The sequence below is a fragment of the Hemitrygon akajei genome, chromosome 8, assembly GCF_048418815.1.
Source record: "Hemitrygon akajei chromosome 8, sHemAka1.3, whole genome shotgun sequence".
Taxonomy (NCBI): Eukaryota; Metazoa; Chordata; class Chondrichthyes; order Myliobatiformes; family Dasyatidae; genus Hemitrygon; species Hemitrygon akajei.
The window spans coordinates 34,223,222-34,249,648 of record NC_133131.1 but is presented as its reverse complement, the minus strand read 5'-3'; the positions used below and the strand labels follow the sequence as shown (position 1 = coordinate 34,249,648).

General features: G+C 40.7%; 1 protein-coding gene across 2 annotated transcripts in view; it reads left to right on the top strand.

Moving 5' to 3' along the window:
- tyw1 (tRNA-yW synthesizing protein 1 homolog (S. cerevisiae)) overlaps positions 1 to 26,427 on the top strand; it is a 179,848-nt gene that overhangs the window by 3,271 nt on the left and 150,150 nt on the right. Inside the window, exons 3-7 of one of the 2 annotated variants that reach the window (XM_073053571.1) lie at positions 468 to 608; positions 3,387 to 3,488; positions 5,127 to 5,321; positions 11,014 to 11,316; positions 12,011 to 12,130. In XM_073053571.1, coding sequence (XP_072909672.1) covers positions 468 to 608; positions 3,387 to 3,488; positions 5,127 to 5,321; positions 11,014 to 11,316; positions 12,011 to 12,130 — 861 coding nt within the window. The remainder of the gene's footprint in view (positions 1 to 467; positions 609 to 3,386; positions 3,489 to 5,126; positions 5,322 to 11,013; positions 11,317 to 12,010; positions 12,131 to 26,427) is intronic. The other variant, XM_073053572.1, reaches the window with a different exon arrangement.

Genomic DNA, 26,427 nt, shown 5'->3' with positions numbered 1-26,427 from the left:
TTTCTGTCCCTATTAAGCTGCATAGTGTCCTAAATAAACAAAGGGAATCCCAGTTATTTTCTCAATGAGTTCTTGTTCTTTAAGAGATGTCCCAAATAAGTGGCAGTCCTGATTAACTGATGGACCAATTAATCATAATCCACTGTATATGAAAACCATATTTGTTGCTTGAAGGATGAAAATAGAATTGCAACTTTTAAGCTTTTTAATTGTTAAACTAATAAATCTTTAGCACATATATTTGTCTGAAAGTCAAGCCACTTTAAAAATTGCATGTTAAACGACAATTAGAAACAATACAGTATGGTGCAACTCCTTAATTGTTTTTTTTAATCAGTTTTAAAAATAAAAGATCCTGTCTATTTTAACTACTTGCAATTTTTTTCTGAGAAGTGGACTGGTTTATATTGTGTAGAGTTGTGGTATTAATATGAAACTGGCTTATTTTTGACACTTTTTTTGAGCAGCAGAAAGAAGTAGTAAAAGAAGTCTTAACTTCAAATGTACCCAAAGAATTGATTCAAAATGGACATGTAGTCCAAGAAGAAAAAGAAATCCATGTTGCTGGTGTGAAGATTTTCTTTGGTTCTCAGACTGGTACTGCAAAGGTATGTGCTTGATCTGGGTGCATTTTGTGTTGGATTAAGTTGGGAAAAGATTGATGTGGAAGTTGATGCAACTTGCAAGAATTAGGAAGGTTCACAAACAAAAGAAAATCTGTAGATGCTGGAAATCCAAGCAACGCTCACAAGATGCTGGAGGAACTCAACAGGTCAGGCAGTATCTATGTAAAAGAGTAAACAGTCGACTTTTCGGGCTGAGACCCTTCATCAGGACTGGAGAAAAAAGATGAGAGGTCAGAATAAAAAGGTGGGAGGAGTGGAGGAAGAAATACCAACTAGGTGAAACCGAGAGAGGGGGAGGGGTGAAGTAGAGAGCTGGGAAGTCGAATGGTGAAAGAGATAAAGGGCTGGAGAAGGAGGAATCTGATAGGAGAGGGCGGAAGGCCATGGAAGAAAGAGAGGGGGAGGAGCCCCAGGAGAGGTGTTGGGCAGGTAAGGAGGTGAGGTGAGACAGGAAATAGGGAATAGTGAAGGGGCAGGGTATCAGCTTGGTGGTTGCCCAGACGGAATATAAGGTGTTGCTCCTCCAACCTGAGCGTTGCCTCATTGCAGCAGCAGAGGACTAACATGTCAGAATGGGAATGGGAAGTAGAATTAGAATGGGTAGTCACTGGGAGATCCTGCTTTTTTTGACAGCCGGAGTGTAGGTGCTTGGTGAAGTGGTCTCTCAATCTATGTCGGGTCTCACTGAGGTACAGGAGGCCGTACCGGGTTAGTAGATGTCCCCCAACAGACTCACAGGTGGTGTCATGTCACTAGGAAGGAATGTTTGGGGCCCTGAATGATTATGAAGGAGGAGGTGTACACTTGTTCTGCTTGTAAGGGTAAGTGCCAGGAGGGAGATAAGTGAGGTGGAAGGAATGGACAACGGAGTCGTGTAGGGAGCGATCCCTGCGGAAGGCAGAAAATAGAGAAGGTTATATTTTTATCTCTTAAACAAATTAATGCATATATTCTTACTTTAGAGTTTGCCTCTTAGTTTGATAATGTGTTTTAAAGTTTCATAATTTTATTTTAAAATGTCCACAACTGACAAAATTAGCTTATGTGTGTTATACGGACACATTGTGGTTGTTAAATCATTTAAAATCTTACCTTCAAATAATCTGGAGATATGACTTCAAATTCTAGCATAGATTTTGGAGTTTAAATACGGGATAAATAATAGTGACCATGAATCTACTGAAATGCCTCTGAGTAACCTGGGCTCTTTCATAAAATAGGCTGATCTGGCCTTTGTGACTCCAAACCCAAAGTATTTGATTTGACTTAACTGGCATCTGAGAAGAACCGAAAATCCACCTAGTGCAAGGACAGTTTGGATGGACATAAGTGCTCTTGTGAAAGAATATTAAATAAACGATACTGTTTTAAATGATCTAATTTGATATATTGCACGAAGTTGTATACATTTGTATTGCCGTTCCTAGCAGTATATCATAACATTGAAACAAGAATTACCATTCTATTTATATGCTGTTATGCAACATTTTTTAAAATATTGAAATTCATTTTATAGTTGTTAGTCTTGACAGTTTCATGCAAATGGCAATGAATGATACTGAGTTGATATTGTTCAGCGGTAATGGTAATCAGATATATGTCACAGTCCGCTCTATTGTTTTGGGATACCATTATTGACAGACCAAAAGCTAGCCTGTTTATGCAATATCAAGGAATTGAAAGATGTGTGGGTCTTATTATAACCAGAAACATTTCAATCTGACTTTAAGACATTGATTTACAGAACTGTTTGCTAAAGAATATCTTAGGTTGTCTTAGTAGTTTGTTATGACTTTTTAAGGATCATCTTAATCCATAGTATCATTAATTTGCAGGATAGTACCACCATATCTTGCTCTTGTGGTTTAGGAAATGTCCAGTAGGTAAACTGGGCTAAAAGAATTTTATTTTAAATCTCAGATTGACAGATAACAAAGAAAAAATATTTGAAAATATGATGGTTGCAGTTTAAAGCTAAATTTGAAATGCTGATTAACCACTTATTTTTTATAATCGCCAAGATTGCTTTGAGAACTGGGTTGGCTCTCTGATTGTGTCCTTAATTGGTTTCACCTGGAGAGTTTTTTTTGATCTTAGAGACCATTTTTCTAAGAGCTGTGATGTACCATTTAGTGTTGCTCAGGGAAGCTACCTTGGTCCCCTACTCTTTTCCTCATACATACTCCATCATTAGAGAGCATAAACTTGATTTCCATAGATGACACGCAATCATGTATCTTGGTCGAGCCTGACAATGGTAACACTGTATCGTCTCTGTCTTCTGGTATGGCTGCAATAAACAAACGGGTGGTAGATGTACTCAGTGGTGGGGAGAGCTTTACCATGATGGACTGCGCTATATGCACTGTTTTGTAGGTTTTCCCATTCTATTTATCTTCTTTTCTTTGCTCCACTACATATGCTCCCAGTTTCAAAAAAAATTTCTGAAACTTTTTCTCTAAGTATGCCTTCTGAGTTCAGATCTTTGTTATTCCCTTACATTCTTTCCTGTAAGACTGTGTATGCGATATCATAGAATTGAAACTTTACATGTGGATTTGTCCATAGTTTGGTTCAGATTTCTGATTTGAATTTGAATTGAATCACGGAAGCAGGTGATTTGTAAAGTGAAAGATAAACATTTGGACACCGCAATGAGTTGGATCTGAGCTGAAGCTGCTGTAACCAAATTGCATCGTGCTAATATAGGACAGGCAGCATTTTGAATACCAATTTTGTTTTTAAATTCTTTCATTCTAGGGGTTTGCCAACATTCTTGCAGATGCCATACAGAAAGTTGGATTAGCTGTGGAAGTTATTGATCTGAAGGAGTATGATCCTGACGATAACCTGGTGAATGAGGTTAGTTATTTTAATGGGTCAGTTTTTATACTGCTGATAATGAAAGGGGATAAGTATTATTCATGGAAGTGGATATATAGTCTGTCAGATGGTTTGCTGTTTCATGTGTAGGAGTAGAATTCTAACACCATGGAAGACCCAAACCCAAGTAAATTTCCTGTTCCACTAGAAAGAGTGTTTTATTTTCCTATATATCCTATACACGTCTGAATCATATGGGTAATTAGTACTGTTTTAAAGATGATTTATTTGCTCTAGGAACTGGATTGGGGTTTCTTCAGATAAGACACTTTGAGACAGCACACAGGAGATTTTAAACCCACTAAGTTAGATTTGAATCTAGTATCCTAATGGTGAAAGGGTTTTAGACCTGTTTGTGACACTTAGTTTCCAGCACAGAAATGTTATCTAATACTATGAAATAAGATTATATTAGCTTTATTTGTCACATTTATATGGAAGCACTGAAAGATTTAGCGTAATGCATTGTTTGCGTCAACAGCCAACACGGTCCAGAGATGTGGGGTGGGTACTCTCAAGTATCAACATGCTTCCGACACCAACACAGCACACTGACAACCTACTGATCCTAACCCATACGCCTTTTTAGAATGCGGGAGAAAACCCAAGAGGCCACGGGGAGAGCATCCAAACGCCTTGCAGACAGTAGTGGGAATTGAACCCTGATCTATCCTTTGCTGGTGCTGCAGACTGTTACACTAACTGCTACTGTGTATATTCTGTTATGGTGCAGTTCTTTTTCTTAGGATTAAAGGCAAGCTCCCGCCTTTCAGTAGTTCGCGTTTGAGAAATACTAACATCCTCTACATAGCTATCCAGAGACAGAGAAGCAGTTTCAGCGACAGGTTGCTATCGATGCAATGCTCCTCAGACAGGATGAAGAGATCAATACTCCCCAATGCCATTCGGCTTTACAATTCAACCGCCAGGAGTAAGATATGTTAAAGTGCCGGGGTTAGGACTCAATGTATTTAAGTAAACTACTTAAGAACTTTTTAAAAGCTATTATTAATGCTTTTTGAGAGGGTGATTTTAGATGCATATCATATTTTTACTGAGTTAAGTATTGTATGTAATTAGTTTTGCTACAATAAGTGTATGGGACATTGGAAAAAATGTTGAATTTCCCCATGGGGATGAATAAAGTATCTATCTATCTATCTATCTATCTATCTATCTATCTATCTATCTATATTAGCTGTATTTATATTAATACAGTATGTAGCAACAACAATCCAGAAGTTCTTCAAAAAGATTACCTTCATTGCTTTTAATTCTTGATTTTAAATTTTAATACTTGCATCAAACAACTTGACTTGATTTGCTGTATTTTTGCATGTTACAGAGTTTTGTTGTAGCACCCCATATTTTAATTGAGTATTTTGCAATATTTCTAAAATCTGCTCTGAGATGTTTGAAATACAAGTCTAGGTTGTTGTCTTTACAGAAATACTTGTGTTATTTAATCTGGTATCATATACAGACCTGAATTTTGTTGAATGATCTTAATATGTTAATGAATATACAATTGTCTTTATACAGAGTGATATCTGAGGAGAATGATACAGGAGCTGAGGCTGATTTTACAAAAATGTTTAATTTTTTTTGTATGTTCAGATTTCTAATAAAACTCTGTGCATATTCATGGTTTCCACATACACTGATGGGCAACCGACAGAAAGTGCAGCCTGGTTCTGTAAGTGGTTGGAAGAGGCAACGCATGACTTTAGATACGGCAAAACTTACCTCAAAGGCTTGAGATATGCAGTATTTGGATTGGGCAATTCTGTTTACACAAATCACTACAACACTGTAAGTAAACTGCCTTTGTATTTGTATAAGTTTATGATTTGATGTTCTGCGGTGTGGTTGCCAAATAATTATAATGTGTGGATCCAAATGTCTTCTGGAATTTCATTGCATTTTGGCCAGTATCTGAAAGGTTGGAGGAAAGTTCCCATGGAGTAGAAATCAACAAAGTGTGGCTGTTGATCCTATAGCTGAAATTGGACAGAGCTGAAATTTTAATCTAGATTACATACTCCAGCTAGTATGTGAGGTTTGCTTTTTATTTCATTACAGCAAACTGGTTTAGTGTGCATTCCATTGTATTTGTAAGGGGGACAAAATGCTCCTTTGAACTCGGCATTAAGGTACCAACTACAAATATGTTAAATTTTACTAATTATTAACATTTTAGTCTTGTGCTAAGTATATAAATCAGGTCATTTTGTGAGTTATCTGATGCCAGTGTACGTGCTTTAATGTTCTAGCATATGCTTTAGATAGTGTTACCTTGCTTCACTAAATTGTGGCTTTTGACACAATGTTAAGGAATAAGAAAGATCTACCTGCTTTGACGTAACAAGCTTTGAAGTTAAACAAGAGGGTGGTACGGTAATTACATGTAAGGCAGGTAGAGTAAGCTATTTAATTAGTACTAAAATAAAATGTAAAATGCCGGCCACCAGCTTCTGTGGAGAGAAGTGTTGAGCTAAAGTTTAATGGCAGTGATCTTACAGAGCTGAATTGTTCTGCTCATTGACCACATCCCAAAAAGATGTTTTTAAACATTTTACTTTGGGGCACTTCATTGAATGTTACATAGTAACTTAGAGTTGTTATTTTAGAGTTGCCTTGTATTAAAATAGGGCCTTTAATCTACCACATCTTTGTTGATGATTGTGCCTCTCTATACTAATCTCACTCGCCTCCATTAATTCCATATCACCTCATGCTTCAGTCAAGTACCTTTATGTTCAATTACCTCCTAAATGTTCAATCACAAGTAAGAGAAAATCAGCAGATGTTGCATATTTGTGTGTGTTCCATCTCATAAATGTTGTTGCAGTTCTTGGCTTTATCATTTCATTCCAGATACTACCTACACTTTGTGAGAATAATTTACCTCTCAGATCCTCTTAAATGTTCTCCCTCTCACCTACACCTATCCTTTTAATTTTAGATTTAATGTACATAAGTTTAAGGTGAGGAAGAGAATGATTACAGGGAATATGGAGGACAAGATTTTCCATGCAAAGTGGTGGGCATGTGAGCTAAGCTACCAGAGGAGAAAGATACATTTACAATGTTCTAAAGACATTTTGACGGGTACATGGAAAGGGGTGGTTTAGGGGGATGGGATGTGGCGAGGCAATTTGGCTGGCATGGTTGCATTGGGCTGAATGACTCCTTGAGTCTGAATCCACTTGGCTCCTTTTTTCTAACAAGACCCTTAATATCCCTTGTCAACCAAGTTTCTCTAATCTTGACAGTCTTGCCCTCTCTAACAGAAGCATGCTGGATCTTAAGTTTTCCTATTTTACTTAAGTCTTCCATTTGCTAGATGCCCCTTTACCTGCAAACAGCCTCTCCTAATTAACATTAGAGTGTTCCTGTTTCATGTCATCAAATTAACCTTCCCCTAATTTAGCAATTTAACTTGCAAACCAGTCCGATCTTTCTCCGTGAATATGTTGAATTGTGGTTCCTTAAGGTTGTCACAGCTGGGGGTGGGGGGGGAGGTAAGCTTCCACTATTAAAGATTTTCAATGGCGTGTGTCTGAAATAGCCTCTAACAGCCAAGTCCAACTCCTGGTCTTCCTATGTGGCTTAGCTACTGAGCCCAGCGTTGCTGTTTCTACTGGTGGGAGAAGAGGCAAAGGCGAGTTACTGGCACTTTAAAACCAGAAACTTCGGGCTGTTACGTCTTGTCAGCTGTGGTTGGCAGCTGATCTGGCAGAAGGAAAACTCTGATCTCAGACCATCACTGCCCTGTGGCTGTACCCTCTCATGGGGAAGACTTTTCAGAAGTAAACCCCTAGGAAAAATCTGGAGCTGGTGTCCTTAATGTAGTCTTACATTGAGTTCAGTGCTGATTGGCAACTCCTGTGACACCGCTGTGCCAAACTGTACTGGTCTCTGCTTTTCCTTTGGATTCATCGGCTGTGTGGGGAGGAGGAGCTTGCTGCATGTGCGGCAGCTAGCTTCCCATATCTTACTGCCCTGGCAGTTAGGATGCAATATCTATGGTCGACCCCAACCAGCTGAGGGTATCAGTGGTTACTGTACCAAAGTAATAGGTCAATCATTTGTTTCATTTTCTAAGAGGAGGTTGAATTTGGCCCCATTTCTGGTAGGGTCACCTATATATTGCTTCAGAAAACGTTCCTGGATACAATTTCAAAAAAAAAATCCCCTTACCTAATCCTTTAGTAGTAAGGCAGTTCCAATAACACAAGCACCTACATCAGGCTGCTGTTCGTCGACTACAGCTCAGCATTTAGTACCATCATTCCTACAATCCTGATTGAGAAGTTGCAGAACCTGGGCCTCTGTACCTCACTCTGCAATTGGATCCTCAGCTTCCTAACTGGAAGACCACAGTCTGTGCAGATTGGTGATAACATCTCCTCCTCGCTGACGATCAACACTGGCGCACCTCAGGAGTGTGTGCTTAGCTCACTGCTCTACTCTCTATATACACATGACTGTGTGGCTAGGCATAACTCAAATATCATCTGCAAGTTTGCTGACGATACAGCCATTGTTGGTAGAATCTTAGGTGGTGACGAGAGGGCGTACAGGAGAGAAATGTGCCAATTAGTGGAGTGGTGCCATAGCAACAACCTGGCATTCAACGTCAGTAAGACAAAAGAGCTGATTGTGAACTTTAGGAAGGGTATGACGAAGGAGCATATCAATCCTCATAGAGGGATCAGAAGTGGAGAGAGTGAGCAGCTTCCAAGTTCCTGGGTGTCAAGATCTCTGAGGATCTAACCTGGTCCCAACATATTGATGTAGTCATAAAGAAGGCAAGACAGTGGCTATAATTTATTAGGAGTTTGAAGGGATTTGGCATGTCAACAAATACACCTAAAAACCTCTATCGTTGTACCGTGGAGAGCATTCTGACAGGCTGCATCACTGTCTGGTATGGAGGGGCTACTGCGCAGGACCAAAAGAAGCTACAGAAGGTTGTAAATCTAGTCAGCTCCACCTTGGGCACTAGCCTACAAAGTACCCAGGACATCTTTAAGGAGTGGTGTTTCAGAAAGGCAGCATCCATTATTAAGGACCTCCAGCACCCAAGGCATGCCCTTTTCTCACTGTTACCATCAGGTAGGAGGTACAGAAGCCTGAAGGCACACACTCAGTGATTCAGGAACAGCTTCTTCCTCCGCCATCTGATTCCTAAATGGACATTGAAGCTTTGGACACTACCTCACTTTTTAAAATATATAGTATTTCTGTTTTTGCCCATTAAAAAAAAATCTATTCAATATATGTATTCTTGTTTTTTCAATATACTTGTTTATTTTTTATGTTCATTTTATTTATTATTTTCTTTTCTCTGTCTGCTACATTATGTATCGCATTGAATTGCTGCTGCTAAGTTAACAAATTTCATGTCACATGCCGGTGATAATAAACCTGATTCTGATTCTGAACTTAGAAAATTAAAATAATCTATTACACCTCTATTGTTTGTACAGCTATCTTTGATTTCCCTCATGTATACACCTCTAATTTCTGTTGACTGTTGTTAGAGAAATTACTCAAATGCACCACTCAGACATTTTGGACAGAAGTAAAGAGAGCTTTATTCACAATGTTGTGGGGACCGGAACTACTAACAGTGGATTTCAAACTCTAACTAATACAGAGAGCACAGCACCTTTTATTACATGTACAAATCAATTGCAAAGTCTGTTCGATTCCCTTGTGAATTACAGAAGATAAGCTCGGTTCATATGCAGTTCATTTGGGATTAGCTATGCCCATAGCAACAGCCAAAGTTTAAAAAAAACCTCAGCCCTCTGTACAAGTCTGTACTAACAAAGACAGTTTGTCCCATATCCTTGAGGCTTATTCTAATAAAGAAATCTACTGCAAGTATTAGCGAGTTGTTTGCTAAAAGCCAAGTCCATATCTATAAGAAACTAAGCTGCAAACTGGTTTCCTTATTCAAAAAGCCAATATTAACCTTTTATTTACCAAAATCTTTCTCAGTCTTTTCCTCCACAATTATTGGGGGTCTCGTGTTGGCGCGTGGCCTAGTGGGCAAGGCATCAGACTAGTAACCTGAAGGTCACTGGTTCGAGCCTCAGCTGAGGCAGCATGTTTGTGTCCTTGAGCAAGGCACTTAACAACACATTGCTCTGTGACGTCACCGGTGCCAAGCTGCATGGGTCCGAGTGCCAACATCGGTGGCGTGGAGAGGGGAAGGCCTGCAGCTTGGGCAACTGCCAGTCTCCCATATAACCCTGCCCAGGCCTGCGCCCTGGAAACTCCAGGCGTGGATCCATGGTCTCTCGAGACCGACGGATGCCACCAATCAATTGGGGGTCTGTGGTGTAATCTCATCAAAGTGGCACTTTGGATTCTACATCTTAACCAGACTAGTTTAAACTTTCCTGTCTGTGGCATTTCTGCAGCCACACAACCATTTGCCTTATTCTCCTATTCCTACTTTCACTACTTTGAGACACAGGGAGTAATCCTTGGATTGCAATCCTAGAGGTCCTAATCTTTAGCCTTCTACATGACCTCTTCTCTTCCTTGCAGCACCTCTTCTCTTCTTGCCTATGTTGTTATAAGCAAGAAGATATGGCCCGTGATCTCTGGCTGCTCATTCTCAGAACGTCTTGTGCCTGCTCAGAGACATCCTTTATCATGGTATTGGGAAGGCAACACATAATCCTAGATTCCCGCTCACAGCGAATGAAACGCCAGTCTGCACCCTGACTACAGAGGACCCTATCTCTATTGCATAGTCAGGTATTGACCGATGCTGCTGTAAAGAAATACACTTGGTGGCCACTTTATGAGGTACCTGCTGTACGCAATAAAGTGGCCACTCAGTGTATGTTCACCAGCTTCTGCTTCAGTAGCCCATCCACTTCCAGGTTCGATGTGTTGTGCGCTCAGAGATGCTCTTGTGTACACCACAGTTATAACACGTGGTCATTTGAGTTACTGTCACCTTCCTGTCAGCTCGAACCAGTCTGTCCTTTCTCCTTTGACCTCTCTGATTAACAGGTTTTTTTTGCCCACAGAACTGATGCTCACTGAATGTTTTGTTTGTTTATTTTTGCACTGTACACTCTAGAGACGGTTCTGCATGAAAATACCAGGTGATCAGCAGGTTCTGAGATACTCAAACTGGCACCGTCAGTCAGTCACTTGGATCACATTACTTCCCCGTTCTAATGTTTGGTCTGAATAACAACTCAGACAAAATCTGAATTGAGTTGCTGCCACGTGATTGGCTGATTAAATATTTGAATTAATGAGCAGGTGTTCAGCTGTGTCTAATAAAGTGGCTACTGAGTGTATATTTCCTTTGGAGATCCTGTTGCTGCATTCCTGTGCCAGTGAATCATTTTCCATGGTTACTCTCTTGCACTTTAGTCTTTTTGCTCATGTATTTTGTGTGCTGCATTCTACCCAGAGCAATAAACTAATAAGTTTCTTAATGTTATACTGTACACGATCTTTACAGGTTGGTAAAAACGTTGACATGTGGCTGTGGATGTTAAGTGCCAGCCGTATTATGACTCGAGGCGAGGGTGATTGCAATGTGGTCAAGAGCAAGCTTGGCAGTATTGAAGCAGATTTCAGTGGATGGCAAGCCAAGTTCTTAAGTAGACTACATACACTTCGTAAGGGAGATAAAGCAGACGAAAAAGAGTGTGATGGTACCTGCCAAAAAGGGAGTTGCAAGTCTAAAGAGAAGAAGCACAAAGAAAAACCCATTCAGGATGAAGAACTGTCAGAAGGGACAAAGGATCACAGTAGTGGAGAGGTAAATTAGTCCAAAATTACAGCAAATACCACATCACAACTTTGACCTGTAACCTTATGTGTAGTAGAGGATGAATTCAACTTGATTCAGTAAATAGAGTGTTTTCATATTTTTACCGAATCACATAAAAATATCTCTTCTGGACTTTGATATGTTGTGGGAACAGCTTGATTGGGTGTAACTATTTTACCACTGTCCTCCTGCCTCTGATGGCTGGGCAAGATATTTTCATGTTCTGTGATGAAGGACACTGGCATGTTTTCTGCGAGATATAATTCTGGAAGTATCATTACTACTCAGGTAGTCTGTGGTACAATTTTCCCAAGTTTGACACTCAGTGTTTTTGAGGAGCATTTTGCTAGGATCTGCTGTGTTGGCAGTGGCTTTTCTACATCAAAATTTGTTGCCTAGGTTATAGCAGATACGCTATAAAGTTTTATTATTCTTTTGCTCTCAGATAGTAGTTATGGTACAGCTCAGTGACTTGGAAGGGCATCTCTGAGGACTGTAAGAATCAACTATGTTATTGTGTTACTGGGGTCATACAAAGGGTAAATAGAATAGCAATGGCAGATTTCCTCCCAAAAGGATGTTTGTGAACCTGAAAAATCAAAGGAATTTGTGGTGATAAGTTTTTATCTATGATTGATCTTGATTTGTTATTTTCCCATGATTTTATTTGCATGTTCTCTAGGAAGAATTGTTTGAGACAACAAGTGAAGAAGAATCTGGGGTGGAAGATGCCACAGAAGCTGCTTCCGTCATTGATGTAGAGGACCTGGGCACAATAATGAACAACAGGAAGCAAACAAAGGTATGACTCCATTAATCATGGTGATAGGTTAGTGCACTAGTGAACAAAGATTGACATCAATCAATCAAGATTTCTGGTATAGAACTATCCTAAGGTTCAAAACTTTTTTTTTCAGCACAAAATATAGATCAGCTTTATTTTTATTATTTTCTCAGTAGTGAAATGTCATCTTAGAAATGGAACTTTATTTTCTTTCATTAAGCTTCAAATAAGTTGACAGCTATCGTCAGTCTTGTTTATTATCTTATGGCCTTCAAAGTATCTTTATTACTAAAGTACATTTATGTCACCATGTACATCCCTGAGATTCATTTTCTGGTGGGCATAACTAATAACTCCATAATAGAATAATATCCCCAATAGAATCAATGAAACACTGCACTAAATTGGACAGTCAACCAGTGTGCAAAAGGCAACAAACTTTGCAAATACAAAAAGAAATAAATTATACAGGTGGCCCCCATTTTTCGAACATTCGCTTTACGACAGCTCGCTGTTACGAAAGGCCTACATTAGTACCTGTTTTTGCTAACCAAAGAGGATTTTCGCTTTTACGAGAAAAAGACGGCCGCTTTATACTTGTGTTTACCCTGAGAAAGACTACCATGACCTTGAAGCCTTGTGCAGGTAGTTGTGTGCATGTGTGTACGTGTGCATGCGTGAACGTGCATAGATGTGTACGTGCACATGCGTGTGTACGTGTGCATGCGTGAACGTGCATAGATGTGTACGTGCACATGCGTGTATGTGCCGATTTCCCCCCCCCCCCCCCCCCCAAAATCGATTTTGGCTCTCTGTCTTCCCGATTTGATAAGTGAAACTACACCGTACATACAATATTTCTACTTTATATAGGCTGTATATTTATCATATCATTCCTGCTTTTACTATATGTTAAGTGTTATTTTAGGTTTTATGTGTTATTTGGTTTGATTTGGTAGGTTATTTTTTTGGGTCTGGGAACGCTCAAAAAATTTTTCCATTTAAATTCATGGTAATTGCTTCTTCGCTTTATGACATTTCCGCTTACAAACGGTTTCATAGGAATGCTCTGCCTTCAGATAGCAGAGGAAACCTGTAATAATTATATACAATAAATAAACTGAACACGAGATGAAGAGTCCCTGAAAGTAGATTGTGGGAACATATCAGTGATGGGGCAAGTGAAGTTGAGGGAAGTTATCCCCTCTAGTTCAAGAATCTGATGGTTAAGTAGAAATAACTGTTTGTGAACCAGGTTGTGAGAATCCTGAGGCTCCGTTCCTGAGGGCAACAGTGAGAAGAGAGCATGACCTGGGTGCAAGGGGACCCCAATGATGGATGCTGCTTTCCTGCGACAATACTTTGTGTAGATGTGCTCAATGGGTGGGAGGGCCATATCAAATACTTTTGTGGGATTTTCAGTTCCAGGGCATTGGTGCTTCCATACCAGGCTGTGATGCAGCAAGTCAGTATACTCTCCACCACACATCTATCAAAATTAATCTAAGTTTTAGATATCATGCTGAAACTAAGCAAACTCCTAAGGAAGTAGACAATAGACAGTAGGTGCAGGAATAGGCCATTCGGCCCTTCTAGCCAGCACCGCCATTCACTGTGATCATGGCTGATCATACACAATCAGTACCCCGTTCCTGCCCTCTCCCCGTATCCCTTGACCCCACTATCTATAAGAGCTCTATCTAACTCTCTCTTGAATGTATCCAGAGACTTGGCCTCCACTGCCTTCTGGGACAGAGCATTCCACATATCCACCACTCTCTGGGTGAAAAAGTTTTTCTGCATCTCTGTTCTAAATGGCCTACCCCTTATTATAAATGGCCTCTAGTTCTGGACTCACCCATCGGCGGGAACATGCTTCCTGCCTCCAGCTTGTCCAATCCCTTAATAATCTTCAACACACACAAAATGCTGGTGGAACACAGCAGGCCAGGCAGCATCTACAGGGAAAAGCGCTGTCGATGTTTCGGGCCGAGACCCTTCGTCAGGACTAACCGAAAGGAAAGATAGTAAGAGATTTGAAAGTAGTGGGGGGAGGGGGAAATGCGAAATGATAGGAGAAGACCGGAGGGGGTGGGATGAAGCTAAGATCTGGAAAGGTGATTGGTGAAGGTGATACAGAGCTGGAGAAGGGAAAGGATCATGGGACGGGAGGCCTCGGGAGAAAGAAAGAGGGGGGAACACCAGAGGGAGATGGAGAACAGGCAAACAACTAAATATGTCAGGGATGGGGTAAGAAGGGGAGGAGGGGCATTAACGGAAGTTAGAGAAGTCAGTGTTCATGCCATCAGGTTGGAGGCTACCCAGCCGGTATATAAGGTGTTATTCCTCCAACCTGAGTTGGGATTCATTTTGACAATAGAGGAGGCCATGGATAGACATATCAGAATGGGAATGGGACGTGGAATTAAAATGTGTGGCCACTGGGAGATCCTGCTTTTTCTGGCGGACCAAGCATAGGTGTTCAGCGAAACGGTCTCCCAGTCTGCGTCGGGTCTCACCAATATATAAAAGGAATCTTATATGTTTCAATCAGATCCCCTTTCATCCTTCTAAATTCCAGTGTATACAAGCCCAGTCGCTCCAATCTTTCAACATATGACAGTCCCAATATTCCGGGAATTAACCTTGTGAATCTACGCTGCATTCCCTCAATAGCAAGAATGTCCTTCCTCAAATTTGGAGACCAAAACTGCACACAATACTCCAGGTGGGGTCTCACCAGGGCCCTGTACAGCTGCAGAAGGACCTCTTTACTCCTATACTCAATTCCTCTTGTTATAAAGGCCAGCATGCCATTAGCTTTCTTCACTGCCTGCTGTACCTGCATGCTTGCTTTCATCGACTGAAGTACAAGAACACCTAGATCTCGTTGTACTTTCCCTTTTCCTAACTTGACTCCATTTAGATAGTAATCTGCCTTCTTGTTCTTGCCACCAAAGTGGATAACCTCACATTTATCCACATTAAACTGCATCTGCCATACATTTGCCCACTCACCCAACCTGTCCAAGTCACCCTGCATTCTTATAACATCCTTCTGACATTTCACACTGCCACCCAGCTTTGTGTCATCGGCAAATTTGCTATTGTTACTTTTAATCCCTTCATCTAAATCATTAATGTATATTGTAAACAGCTGCGGTCCCAGCACCGAACCTTGCGGTACCCCACTGGTCACAGCCTGCCATTCCGAAAGGAACCCGTTAATCGCTACTCTTTGTTTCCTGTCAGCCAGCCAATTTTCAATCCATGTCAGTACTTTGCCCCCAATACCCTGTGCCCTAATTTTGCCCACTAATCTCCTATGTGGGACTTTATCAAAAGCTTTCTGGAAGTCCAGGTACATTACATCCACTGGCTCTCCCTTGTCCATTTTCATAGTTACATCCTCAAAAAACTCCAGAAGATTAGTCAAGCATGATTTTCCCTTCATAAATCCATGCTGACTCGGACTGATCCTTCTACTGCTATCCAAATGTGTCGTAATTTCCTCTTTTATAATTGACTCCAGCATCTTTTCCACCACTGACGTCAGGCTAACCAGTCTATAATTCCCTGTTTTCTCTCTCCCTCCTTTCTTGAAAAATGGGTCAACATTAGCCACCCTCCAATCAGCAGGAACTGTTCCTGAATCTATAGAACATTGGAAAATGATTACCAATGTGTCCATGATTTCTAGAGCCACCTCTTTAAGTATCCTAGGATGCAGACCATCAGGTCCTGGGGACTTATCAGCCTTCAGACTCAACAGTCTATCCAACACCGTTTCTTGCCTAATATAAATTTCCTTCAGTTCATCCTTTACCCTAGTTCTTTTGGCCACTGTTACATCTGGGAGATTGTTTGTGTCTTCCCTAGTGAAGACAGATCCAAAGTACCTGTTCAACTCATCTGCTATTTCCTTGTTCCCCATAATAAATTCACCCGTTTCTGTCTTCAATGGCCCGATTTTGGTCTTAACTATTTTTTTGCTATTCACATACCTAAAGAAGCTTTTACTATCTTCCTTTATATTCTTGGCTAGTTTATCTTCGTACCTCATTTTTTCTTGGCGTATGGCCTTTTTTGTTATCTTCTGTTGCTCTTTAAAAGCTTCCCAGTCCTCCGGTTTCCCGCTCATCTTTGCTATGTTATACTTCTTCTCTTTTATTTTTATACTGCCCTTTACTTCCCTCATCAGCCACAGCCGCCCCTTACTCTCCTTAGGATCTTTCTTCCTCTTTGGAATGAATCGATCCTGCACCTTCTGCATTATTCCCAGGAATACCTGCCATTGTTGTTCCACTGTCTTTCCTGCTAGGGTATTGTTCCATTGAACTTTGGCCAGCTCCTCCCTCATAGCTCCATAGTTCCCTTTGTTCAACTGTAGTACTGCCTCATCCGATTTTCCCTTCTCCTTCTCAAATTGTAGGTTATCATATTATGGTCACTACCTCCTAATGGTTCCTTTACCTTGAGGACCCTGATCAAATCCGGTTCATTGCACAACACTAAATCTAGAATTGCCTTCTCTCTGGTAGGCTCCAGTACAAGCTGTTCTAAGAATCCATCTCGGAGGCACTCCACAAACTCCCTTTCTTGGGGTCCAGTGCCATTCCGATTCTCCCAGTCTACCTGCATGTTGAAATCCCCCATGACAACTGTATCATTACCTTTGCGACATGCCAATTTTAACTCTTCATTCAACTTACACCCTACATCCAGACTGCTGTTTGGGGGCCTGTAGATAACTCCCATTAGGGTCTTTCTACCCTTAGAATTTCTCAGTTCTATCCATATTGACTCTACATCCCCTGTTTCTATGTCCCCCCTCGCAAGGGACTGAATATCATTCCTCACCAACAGAGCCACCCCACCCCCTCTGCCAGTCAGTCTGTCCTTTCGATAAGATGTATATCCTTGAATATTCATTTCCCAAGCCCTGTCGGCTTGAAGCCATGTCTCTGTTATTCCCACAACATCGTACTTGCCATTTCCAACTGAGCCTCAAGCTCATCTACTTTATTCCTTATACTTCGTGCATTCATATATAATACTTTTAATTCGGTACTCCCCTCTCCTTTCATATCAATTCCTATTTCACTTGGCCATACTGTAAGATCTCTTATTGAGCTTTCTACTCCATTGATTCTGTTGTCCTTTTTAACTTTTCTTATTTTCACTTTCCCTTTAACTCCATCCTTATATTTCCAGTTCATCCCCTCCCCCCCAACTACTTAGTTTAAACACATCCGTGTTGCAGTGGCAAACCTGTCTGCCAGAATGCTGGTCCCCAGCCTATTAAGGTGCAACCCGTCCCTTTTGTACAATTCATCCCTACCCCAAAACAGATCCCAGTGGTCCAAGAATGTAAATCCTTGCTTCCTGCACCAGTTCCTCAGCCACACATTCAGATCCATTATCTCCCTGTTCCTGCCCTCTCCAGCACGAGGAACTGGAAGCGAACCAGAGATAACCACCCTGGAAGTCCTGCTTTTCAGCCTTCTTCCGAGTTCTCTGAAGTCCCGCTGCAGAATGTCCTTCCTCTTCTTCCCGATGTCATTTGTGCCGATATGCACTACCAGTTCCGGCTGTTCACCTTCACCCTTGAGGATTCCCTGCAATCGGTCCGTGATGTCCTGGATCCTAGCACCAGGGAGGCAACACACCATCCTTAAATCTCGCCTGTTGCCGCAGAAACCCCTTTCCGTACTTCTTACTATGGAGTCCCCTACTACCACGGCTCTTCCTGATGTCTGACTCCTCGGCTCTGCTTCTGCACCAATTTTTGGCTCGCAGACCTGTCCGCCTCTCAGACTGGCAGTATCTTCTGTCCTGACAGCTTCCAAGAGGGTGAACCTGTTTACGAGAGGTACATCCCCTGGGGTCTCCTGTACTTCAAGCATCCTTTCCTTCCTCATCGTCGTCCCCTTTCTCTCTTCTGGTATCCTTGAAGTAGTGCTACTACTGTGCTTTCTTCGTAATTGCACGTACATGCCGAGCCCAGGATAGGCCCTCCGAAATAATAACACTGAGGAATATAAAGTTACCGTTTCTCTCCTCCTCTGATCCTCCAGTGAGGACTGGCTCATTGACATCCGGTTTCTTCCTCTGAGGTCAATAATCAGCTTTTTGGTCTTGCTGACATTAAGAGATTGTTGTTATAGCACCAGACAATCAATATCCCTTCTATTTGCTGATTCATCTCCCTCTTTGATTCGGCCTCTGACAGTGGTGTGGTCAGCAAACTTGAGTATGGCATTGGAGCTGTACTTATCCACACAATCATAAGTGTAAAGAGAGTAGAACAGGGGGCAAAGGACACAGCCTTGTGCACCTGCGCAGATGGAGATTGTGGAGGAGATGTTACCAATCTGAACTGACTGGGATCTGCAAGTGAGGAATTTGAGGATCCAAGTTCCACAAGGAGTTATTGAGGCCACGGTCCTGAAGCTTGTTGACTAGTTTTGAAGGGATGAGGTATTGAGTGCTAAGCTGTAGTCGATAAGGAGCATCCTGATGTATCTATCTTCCAGATATTCCAGGGTTGAGTAAAGCTGTTCTTTTTGTCTGTCTGAGCTTTGATTTCTATCCTAGAGAAATGTTGAAATGCTGCTTGGAGTTTGTGAACAAAAGGAAGCCCTTGCCATTGTTTATATAGATCTATCATTCTTTTGAACTCAGCTGTCCTCTGCTGCGTTTCCTTGAAGCTGAAGATGACCATTTAAATGTTTTGCTTTGCTGACTTTTATTGAAAGCAGCTAGGGAAATAGTGACATTGATTCTTCACAGGTAAAAGTAATGTTTATGATAGTTAATTTGAATGTAGTGTTAAGATTCAGTTGCTGAAATCATCCAAGCAAATTTCCTGTGGAATTGAATGAACTGCGAGGATTGTTATACAACCTGTACAGTTTGTGAAAAGATAACGTAATTTCATAATGCCCTATTTTTTCTGTCTTGTCTTTCCAATACCAATAATTTGCTCATTAATGAACATACATTAACATAAAAGTGTAATTTATGCAATTGCCTCTTGAAATTCCTTCATTCTCTTATTTTTCTTGTACTAGTTCTTTATAGATGAGAGCATGCTTGTCAGTTTCAGCTGCTACCTCCAATGAACTCAGCCAGAACACAAATTAAAGCATCTGTGCATGATGAAAATAATTGTATATATTTAAAAAAAAATTAACATGAATAAGATTGACTTTGACTTTTTAAAATCAGTGGCCCTGATATTACGAGCAGAAATATTAGAGATTAGCTGCCCATGTAAATAAACTCAGACCCCGCACTTATGTTGTCCTTTACAAGGAAATTCCCGGGTAAAAGTTTTTGTTTACTTTGTCAAGTATAGGTTGACTAGTGTAACTATTCACTGGTATGTTAGTTTTTTTTACTTGCATAATAAATATCATTGATATTTATCTAGCTATTACTTCACACAAGCCCATTTGTCTGCAGGATCCACGTCAGCTCCCAACAGATACCGGGCTCCATTTTGCCTTCCTATTTCCCTACAACTTTGTCTTTCTCACTCAGATCCCCTTTGATTTACTTGCCAGTTATCTATGTTAAGGGGCATTTTTATGTCTTTGGGGTGTACAAGGAAATGGGTGCACCTGGGAGTGTAGAACGATATCCACACAGACAGGGGGAGAGCATACAAACTCCAGACAGCACCAGTGGCAGTGATTGAACCCGGATCTCAGGAACTGTGAGGGACTGTGCCACCCCGTCAGTCTTTCTGAATCGTTTAAACAGGGGTTCCCAACCGTTTTTATGCAATGCACCCTACCATTAACCCCAGGTTAGAAAATCCTGTTTTAAACAGATGTTTTCTGATTGAATGCATCAGTGCATTCACGATCAGCACTTTTGGAGGTTAAGTTTGTCAGCAGTTATTGCGCAAAGCACAAACTTCTGAAAAGTTTCTTAGTTCTTAAGGCAAGAAGAGAAGCTTATCAGCAAGAATATTAAGACTGATTAATAAACAATATCTAAGGCAATGGAGCTGAAATGATATAGGTTTAAAAAAGGCAACTGTGAACAGCATGCAACAATATGTCTATTGTTTTATAACAATTATGACACATGCTACGATGTTTTGCTTCTAGTTGAAGGCTCTCAGCAGATTAGCATCGAGTGTGCTGTCATTTTCACAGCATCCAAGAACTGTGTGAAAAGGGAAAGTAATTTTCTTTTCATTTTGTTTACAGTTCACGGAATCAGTGAGAAGGTTGTATTTTTTGCCCACTCCAAGCTGTATATGTCTCCTTAATCTAATCAAATTACAGTTTCCTTACTGAGATATGGATTGCCAGCTAGAATTGTTCATGCAGTGTCTAATAACGTGCACAAAACAGAATAAATAATGGAAAAATGGGACTGAAATAGGACAAATGTCAAAAAAGTGTTATTGTTTTCATGTTTATCAGTAACTAAAATCTAAAGAATGAAGTCTCTTGCTTGCAGTAGTTAATTTCTGGTTCTAGGGCAGTGACGACAGTAATTAAGATTGCCCTTTGAAAAACCACTTGAACTGAAATGGATAATCCCTAGCTTTCACCAGTGTGTTTACTGGTACCTGTAAATTCAGTGATATGTTGTGTGATATTGAATGTTTAATATCTTAGTAAGATTCTACTAGAATGAAGGTTTTGGAAGAACAGGGCATCTCAATGGTAAATTTTGAGTTCCTTGTTGAAGTGTAGATATGGATTTCCTGGATGTTGTTACCCTATTAATCTTTAGTAACATTGCCAGTGATATTTGGGTTCCCCAAATGTTTTTACTGCAATATCTAGTCATTGCAGTAATAGTCCCAGAGCAAACTGAATGATTGCCTTATGCCCAGACAGAGCACATTTCACCCTTTATGTATTTGCCTGTGTTTATAGGCTGCACAGCATGCTCTTGTTTGGAATATTGAAACCACATTTATTTTATAATCTTCAGATATTTCTCCAGGATTTGTGGAACATTGAAGAAATATAATTCCTTATAACTTCTTGAGGATTTTAGGATGCATGACATCTGTCTTAAGAACTTTGCATATATTTAATAGATCTCAGAGAGTATTTTGCGCAGGGCAGAACTTTTATCCAGTTCCATGTGTCATTAACCACCCAGCCCAATTAAACTTGTCTGGAATGACAACACACTATCGAAGCTGAAGAGAAGAATTCATTTAATCACTTAATGGATAAAATCACTCATCTTTTTTATTACTTCATTAACTATTGTACACCAGCATCGTTTAATGGATATAACTGTTTGATTATTTTAATATATTAACTAATCCCTTCAGTGATTTATTCCTATTGTTTTCTACTCAATTGATTTTTCTAAACATAATTAATTCTGTTTTTTTCTTTCTGTCTATTTTAAAGGAGTTGTAAACATGCCAGTGTTGGTCTAAAAAAATGCCTGTTTTCATTCTATGAATTCAAAAGTTGTGCACCCTTGGTTTAAGGAATATTTTCTGCTTTTAACCTTTTTATTCTTCTATAGTCCTTCCAAAAATCAAACAAAATGTAAGTGTTAAGTATGAAGTTCCTAAACTAAAAATTACACTAATGGTAGAGCAAAGTTTTCGGAGGCATTCCTATTCTAATGATGGTGGGTCCTAACATATAAGTGATAAAGACGAGGCTGAAGCATTCACAACTATTTTCAGCCAGGTGAAAATCTGGCCTCTTTCTGAGATCACAAGCCAGAAGTGGCTGAGAGCCTTGGCTACAGCAAAGACTTTGGGGCCAGATAACATCCCAGCTGTATTAATGAAGCCTTGTCCTCCAGAAGCTGCAATTCTAATCAAACTGTTCTAGTACCCTGGCATCTGCTTAATCTTATTACCAAAAATCAGGGCAAATCCAATCCAACTCATTATGGCTCAGTCAATATATTCAAGGGTGGTGCAACAGTTAGTGCTGCTTCCCCACAGCTCCAGGGACCATGGTTTGATTTGGACTTTGTTCAGCTTGTGATTGAGTGGCCCCAGCTACTCCATTGACTCCCCTCATCTCAAAGGTGTGCTGGTAGGTTAACTAGCTACTGTAAATTGCCCCTAAAGTGGCAAAAGAGAAGTTGCTGCACATAAGAGAGAATGCTGTAGGCTGTGGGGAAATAAGGAAGGGGGAGAATGGGACTGGGAGGAGGCATCAGTCTGATGGGCTGCATGGCTTCCTTCCATGTTGTAAAAAGTAAGTATGTAAGTCATCCAGTTCTGACTTTTGGAACAGTAGGGATTGATGTTTACAACATTGTGGAAGTACCTACAACAAGACTGCAGCAGTTCAAGAAGACAGCACACTATCATTTCTCTCAATCCATACTGTCAAATAGAACTGTGGTAACACTGTCAACTGTAGAACTGTTAAAATGGCTTAAAGCTGTGTTCAAAAACAGTAGAGGAGGGGAAATAAATGATGGCCTTGCCAGTGACTCTCACGTCTTGAAAACTGAACAAAAAATGTCAATGATTATCTGAAGCTTCTATATTGATAAACTCGCACAATAATGTAGTGGTTAGTATAACACTACTACAGCGCTAGTGACCTGGTTTCAATTTAGCCTCTATCTGTGAAGAGTTTGTATGTTCTCCCTGTGACCAGCAAGTGCTCCCATTTTCTCCCCCATTCCAAACACGTACAAGTTAGTAGATTAATTGGTCACGTGTGTAATTGGGCAGTGCAGGCTTGCTGGGCTAGAAGGGCCTGTTACCTATCTTTGAGTAAAATAAAACAAGTACTGCTCAAAAGAGTGAAATTCAAAACAACACATACAAAATGCTGGAGGAACTCAGCAGGCTAAGCAGTATCTATAGAAAAGAGTACAGTTGACGTTTTGGGCCGAACCTTTCATCAGGACTGGAGGAAGAGTTCCAGCCTGAAATGTCAACTGTTCTCTTTTCCATAGATGCTGCCTGGCCTGCTGAGTTCCTCCAGCATTTTGCATGTTTTGCTTCGATTTTTAACATTTGCAGATTTTCTCTTGTTTGAGATATGGAATCAAATTTGCTTTAATAGAGTTTGTGGGGGAAAATAAACACAAAATATTTTGTAAAAATTTGTCAATTTTATCAATTTGTCTCTCAGTACTATGGATAAGATGTGATGATTTTTCCTCATAAATTGTATTGACAGTCGAAAGGCGAGTCCCTCCTTGGGCATACCTCTCCAATCTGAGGGCATGTGAACAGTCCTTTTAGAGTGGAATGCTACCACATTGTGTGGAGCCAGTACAGCCATGTCCAACTCCTTTACTTTCATTAAGTCACCATGCTTTAACCCAGCCACTGGGCTGCAAAGCATGTGCTACCGGGCTGCGAGGATAAGATATGATTTGGCGATATGAAACGATACGAGTCAGCTGCACCTTTCTTCATTCCCTGTCATGCTCACTGTTGAACTTGAATGCACGCAAGATGTGCTGTTGCTACTGGCCTGAAGTGTGGACAGATGGGCGCCACCTCTAAACCTGTTTAGCACACCGAATGTTCGTGGGGAACCCGATGCTAAAGTATTTGCAGACGACCTAATTCGGGGTCAGGGTTTCGTAAGTAGCAGAGCAGCTACGTTGCTGCGATCTACTGAAAGTCATCCCTGGAGCCAAACTTTTGCCGGCCGATAGATTCTACCTACCTACAAGGGGGGTGGGCATGCGCCCTGCCGCACTCCTCGCTCTCTCCAATTGTGACCACTGTGGCCCCGGCATGGGAACCTCCTTACCTTGTCCTCTAACCCCCCCACCCCCCAACAACCAGCCACACCTGACCAAGGCAGCGAGCAGGCAGGAAGCTGGAGTTCGGGCCCAGAGGCTGTCTAATGAGGCAGTGAAGCCCTCAAAACTGCTTCGGTACCTTGAGTCCAAGCACCCTGCACTTAAAGACAAACCTGTTGAGTTTTTTGAGTAGAAAAAATGTGAGCAAGCGGGGCAGGAGCAGGTGCTGATAGCCACGAAAACTAACTTGCGGAATAGACTGGACATAAGGAACCCCCTTCGAGTATCGCTGTATTCCGTTTGTGATTAACACCTCCCCTCCCCACCGTTGGCCGGTCCGCAAGAATATTGTCATTATTAAACCGGTCCGCGGTGCAAAAAAGTCTGGTGACCCCTGCTTTAACCCATTATTCCAGAACTCTTTCAGCACCAGTTTTCTCCCATGAACCCCGATCTTTGAATCCCACCCCTTTTCTTGATTAGCCCATTTCCTAAACCTTTTCCTATTACATAAATTTTGCACAGCAGAGAAAATGCCATGCAGGTGATCGGCTCTGTGAGGTCTGTTCACGTGCCCTCAGATGGAAAGATTGCTGCAAAGGAAGGACTCTCTGTGATTGCCAACCTAGTTAACACAATGACGTCATATCCAAGTTTCATTGCCCTTCAGTACTAAGTGACTAGAACTAATAATTTTGTTTTTATTTACATGAGATGAGCCTATTTCTTCAGCTGCTAGGTAACGATCGTGAGTCACTTTGTCATCGCCATTAAAAATTGTTTAACATGAGAGAAGTACCCTATAGGAATGCTTTTAACATTGATTCAGTGGGAAAAGAGGGTTTGCAGGAATCACAACATAGACTTTTTTTAAGGAACATGACCCCTCTTTAATGTGGGGGTTGCCTTTAAATGTTGTCATTACCCACATCAGACACCAGGTGGTTCTGTTGCTCTGTGCTTCCTTGGTTTCCTCTGGCACTAGGGGGCGCTGCTCCTCCTTACACAGACTGTCTTTTAATTCAAGTTCTAGAAGTTTGAATTTGAGTTGAAATAAAACCTTTTTGTCATTTTTTTAAACTAATTTTATTTTCTTTATGCTTTTTCTCCTGGAAGGGCAGCAGCTCTTCTGGGAGCCATTGGCTCTCTGCTTTCCACTTCAACTTCCTGGCAGTAATTTCTCATTAACTTCAGTGGCATTACACTGTGATTGTAATGTATTAAGATTTAGGCTAGGTTGGGAAGGAGGGAAGTAGGTGGGGAATTCAAAATTTGCATATTGAGGTTGATGTAAGAAGATGGTTAGAGGAGGCAGGAAACTGGGTGACTGCAAGGTTAGGATAAAGGTTTTAACTTTTTCCAGAAGTTGCTTGTTACCCAATGAATTTTTGAAATTGCGTTGGTCCATAAAAATAATAACAGAGAGATAATGATCAAAATAGTACAAAGGTTGCCACTATCGTAATAGATGTGAGGAATCCTATTTTGTAGGTTTGTTACTTAGGCAATAAACTGCAGGGCATCTCAATGTCAGCTGTGGGCTGCAAGAGATTTTTTTTCTGGTATTCTAAAATGAATCAAGGTGATAAGCCAATGCTCGTATGAAACATCCACCTCAAAGACTGCCTGCAGTTTACCTTATTGAGAACAAATTTGAATATGCTTTGTTAAGAAGTTTGCAAATGTTTCTTGTTCACATCTTTGAATTTCTCAAAACTAATCACAAGCAAACAGGTACCCCAGCTAGTTACTCATTGATTAGGTAATGCATCTGTAACTGTTGCTCATCCTTGTTTTTAGGGTCAGAATTGTATAATGCGAAAACACACCCTGTGGCGTGCACATCAATACTGAACATTTTGCCCATCTACACCAATTCTATTTGCTTGCATTAAGATCTTGTGTTTCTGTCTAAATTCCACTTAAATATAGAAATTTTATTTGATTTAACCTGGTTTCTCTGGTAGTGTATTCCAGATTGTTTGTTTGTGTGTGTGTGAAAACTTAGTCCTCACATCCCATCTAAAAATCATTTCTCTCAGCTTAAGCACATGCTGTCTTGTTTTCAAACCACTACCCTAGAATAAGATCTTGACCTTCTACTCTATCTGTTAGGGCATCTTCTGGAGTCAGGATATATAGCAAAATATTAACTTCGGCAGCCAATCTTTAGGCCTGAATGTAGATTGTATTTTAAATTTAAAGTGCAGCCCTGAACAATAGTTTCCTGGAGCTTTGGACACCAGACAACACTGACTAACATTCATTTTGGGTGTTTTGAGTTTGAGGAAGGAGTTGTGAAAATTACGTGTATATGTAATTCAAAGGAAGTTTTGTAGATACATTGTAACTATAGAATTGTCCTGCCACTACCTTTTGATCTTTGGCATATAAAATGTCATGCAATATTGGGTCATAAGCCCCTTCCTCCAAAAATGTCTCATTTTGTTGAATAAAACAGTTCTGCATCCACTAGCTTCAGTGTCTCCCTGGTGGTGACTTTGTTCACATTACAACACTATCTATACTGTAAAATTATGAATACTTCTGTCAGGTTACCCCCTGAGCTTCCTCCACTCCGGTCTATC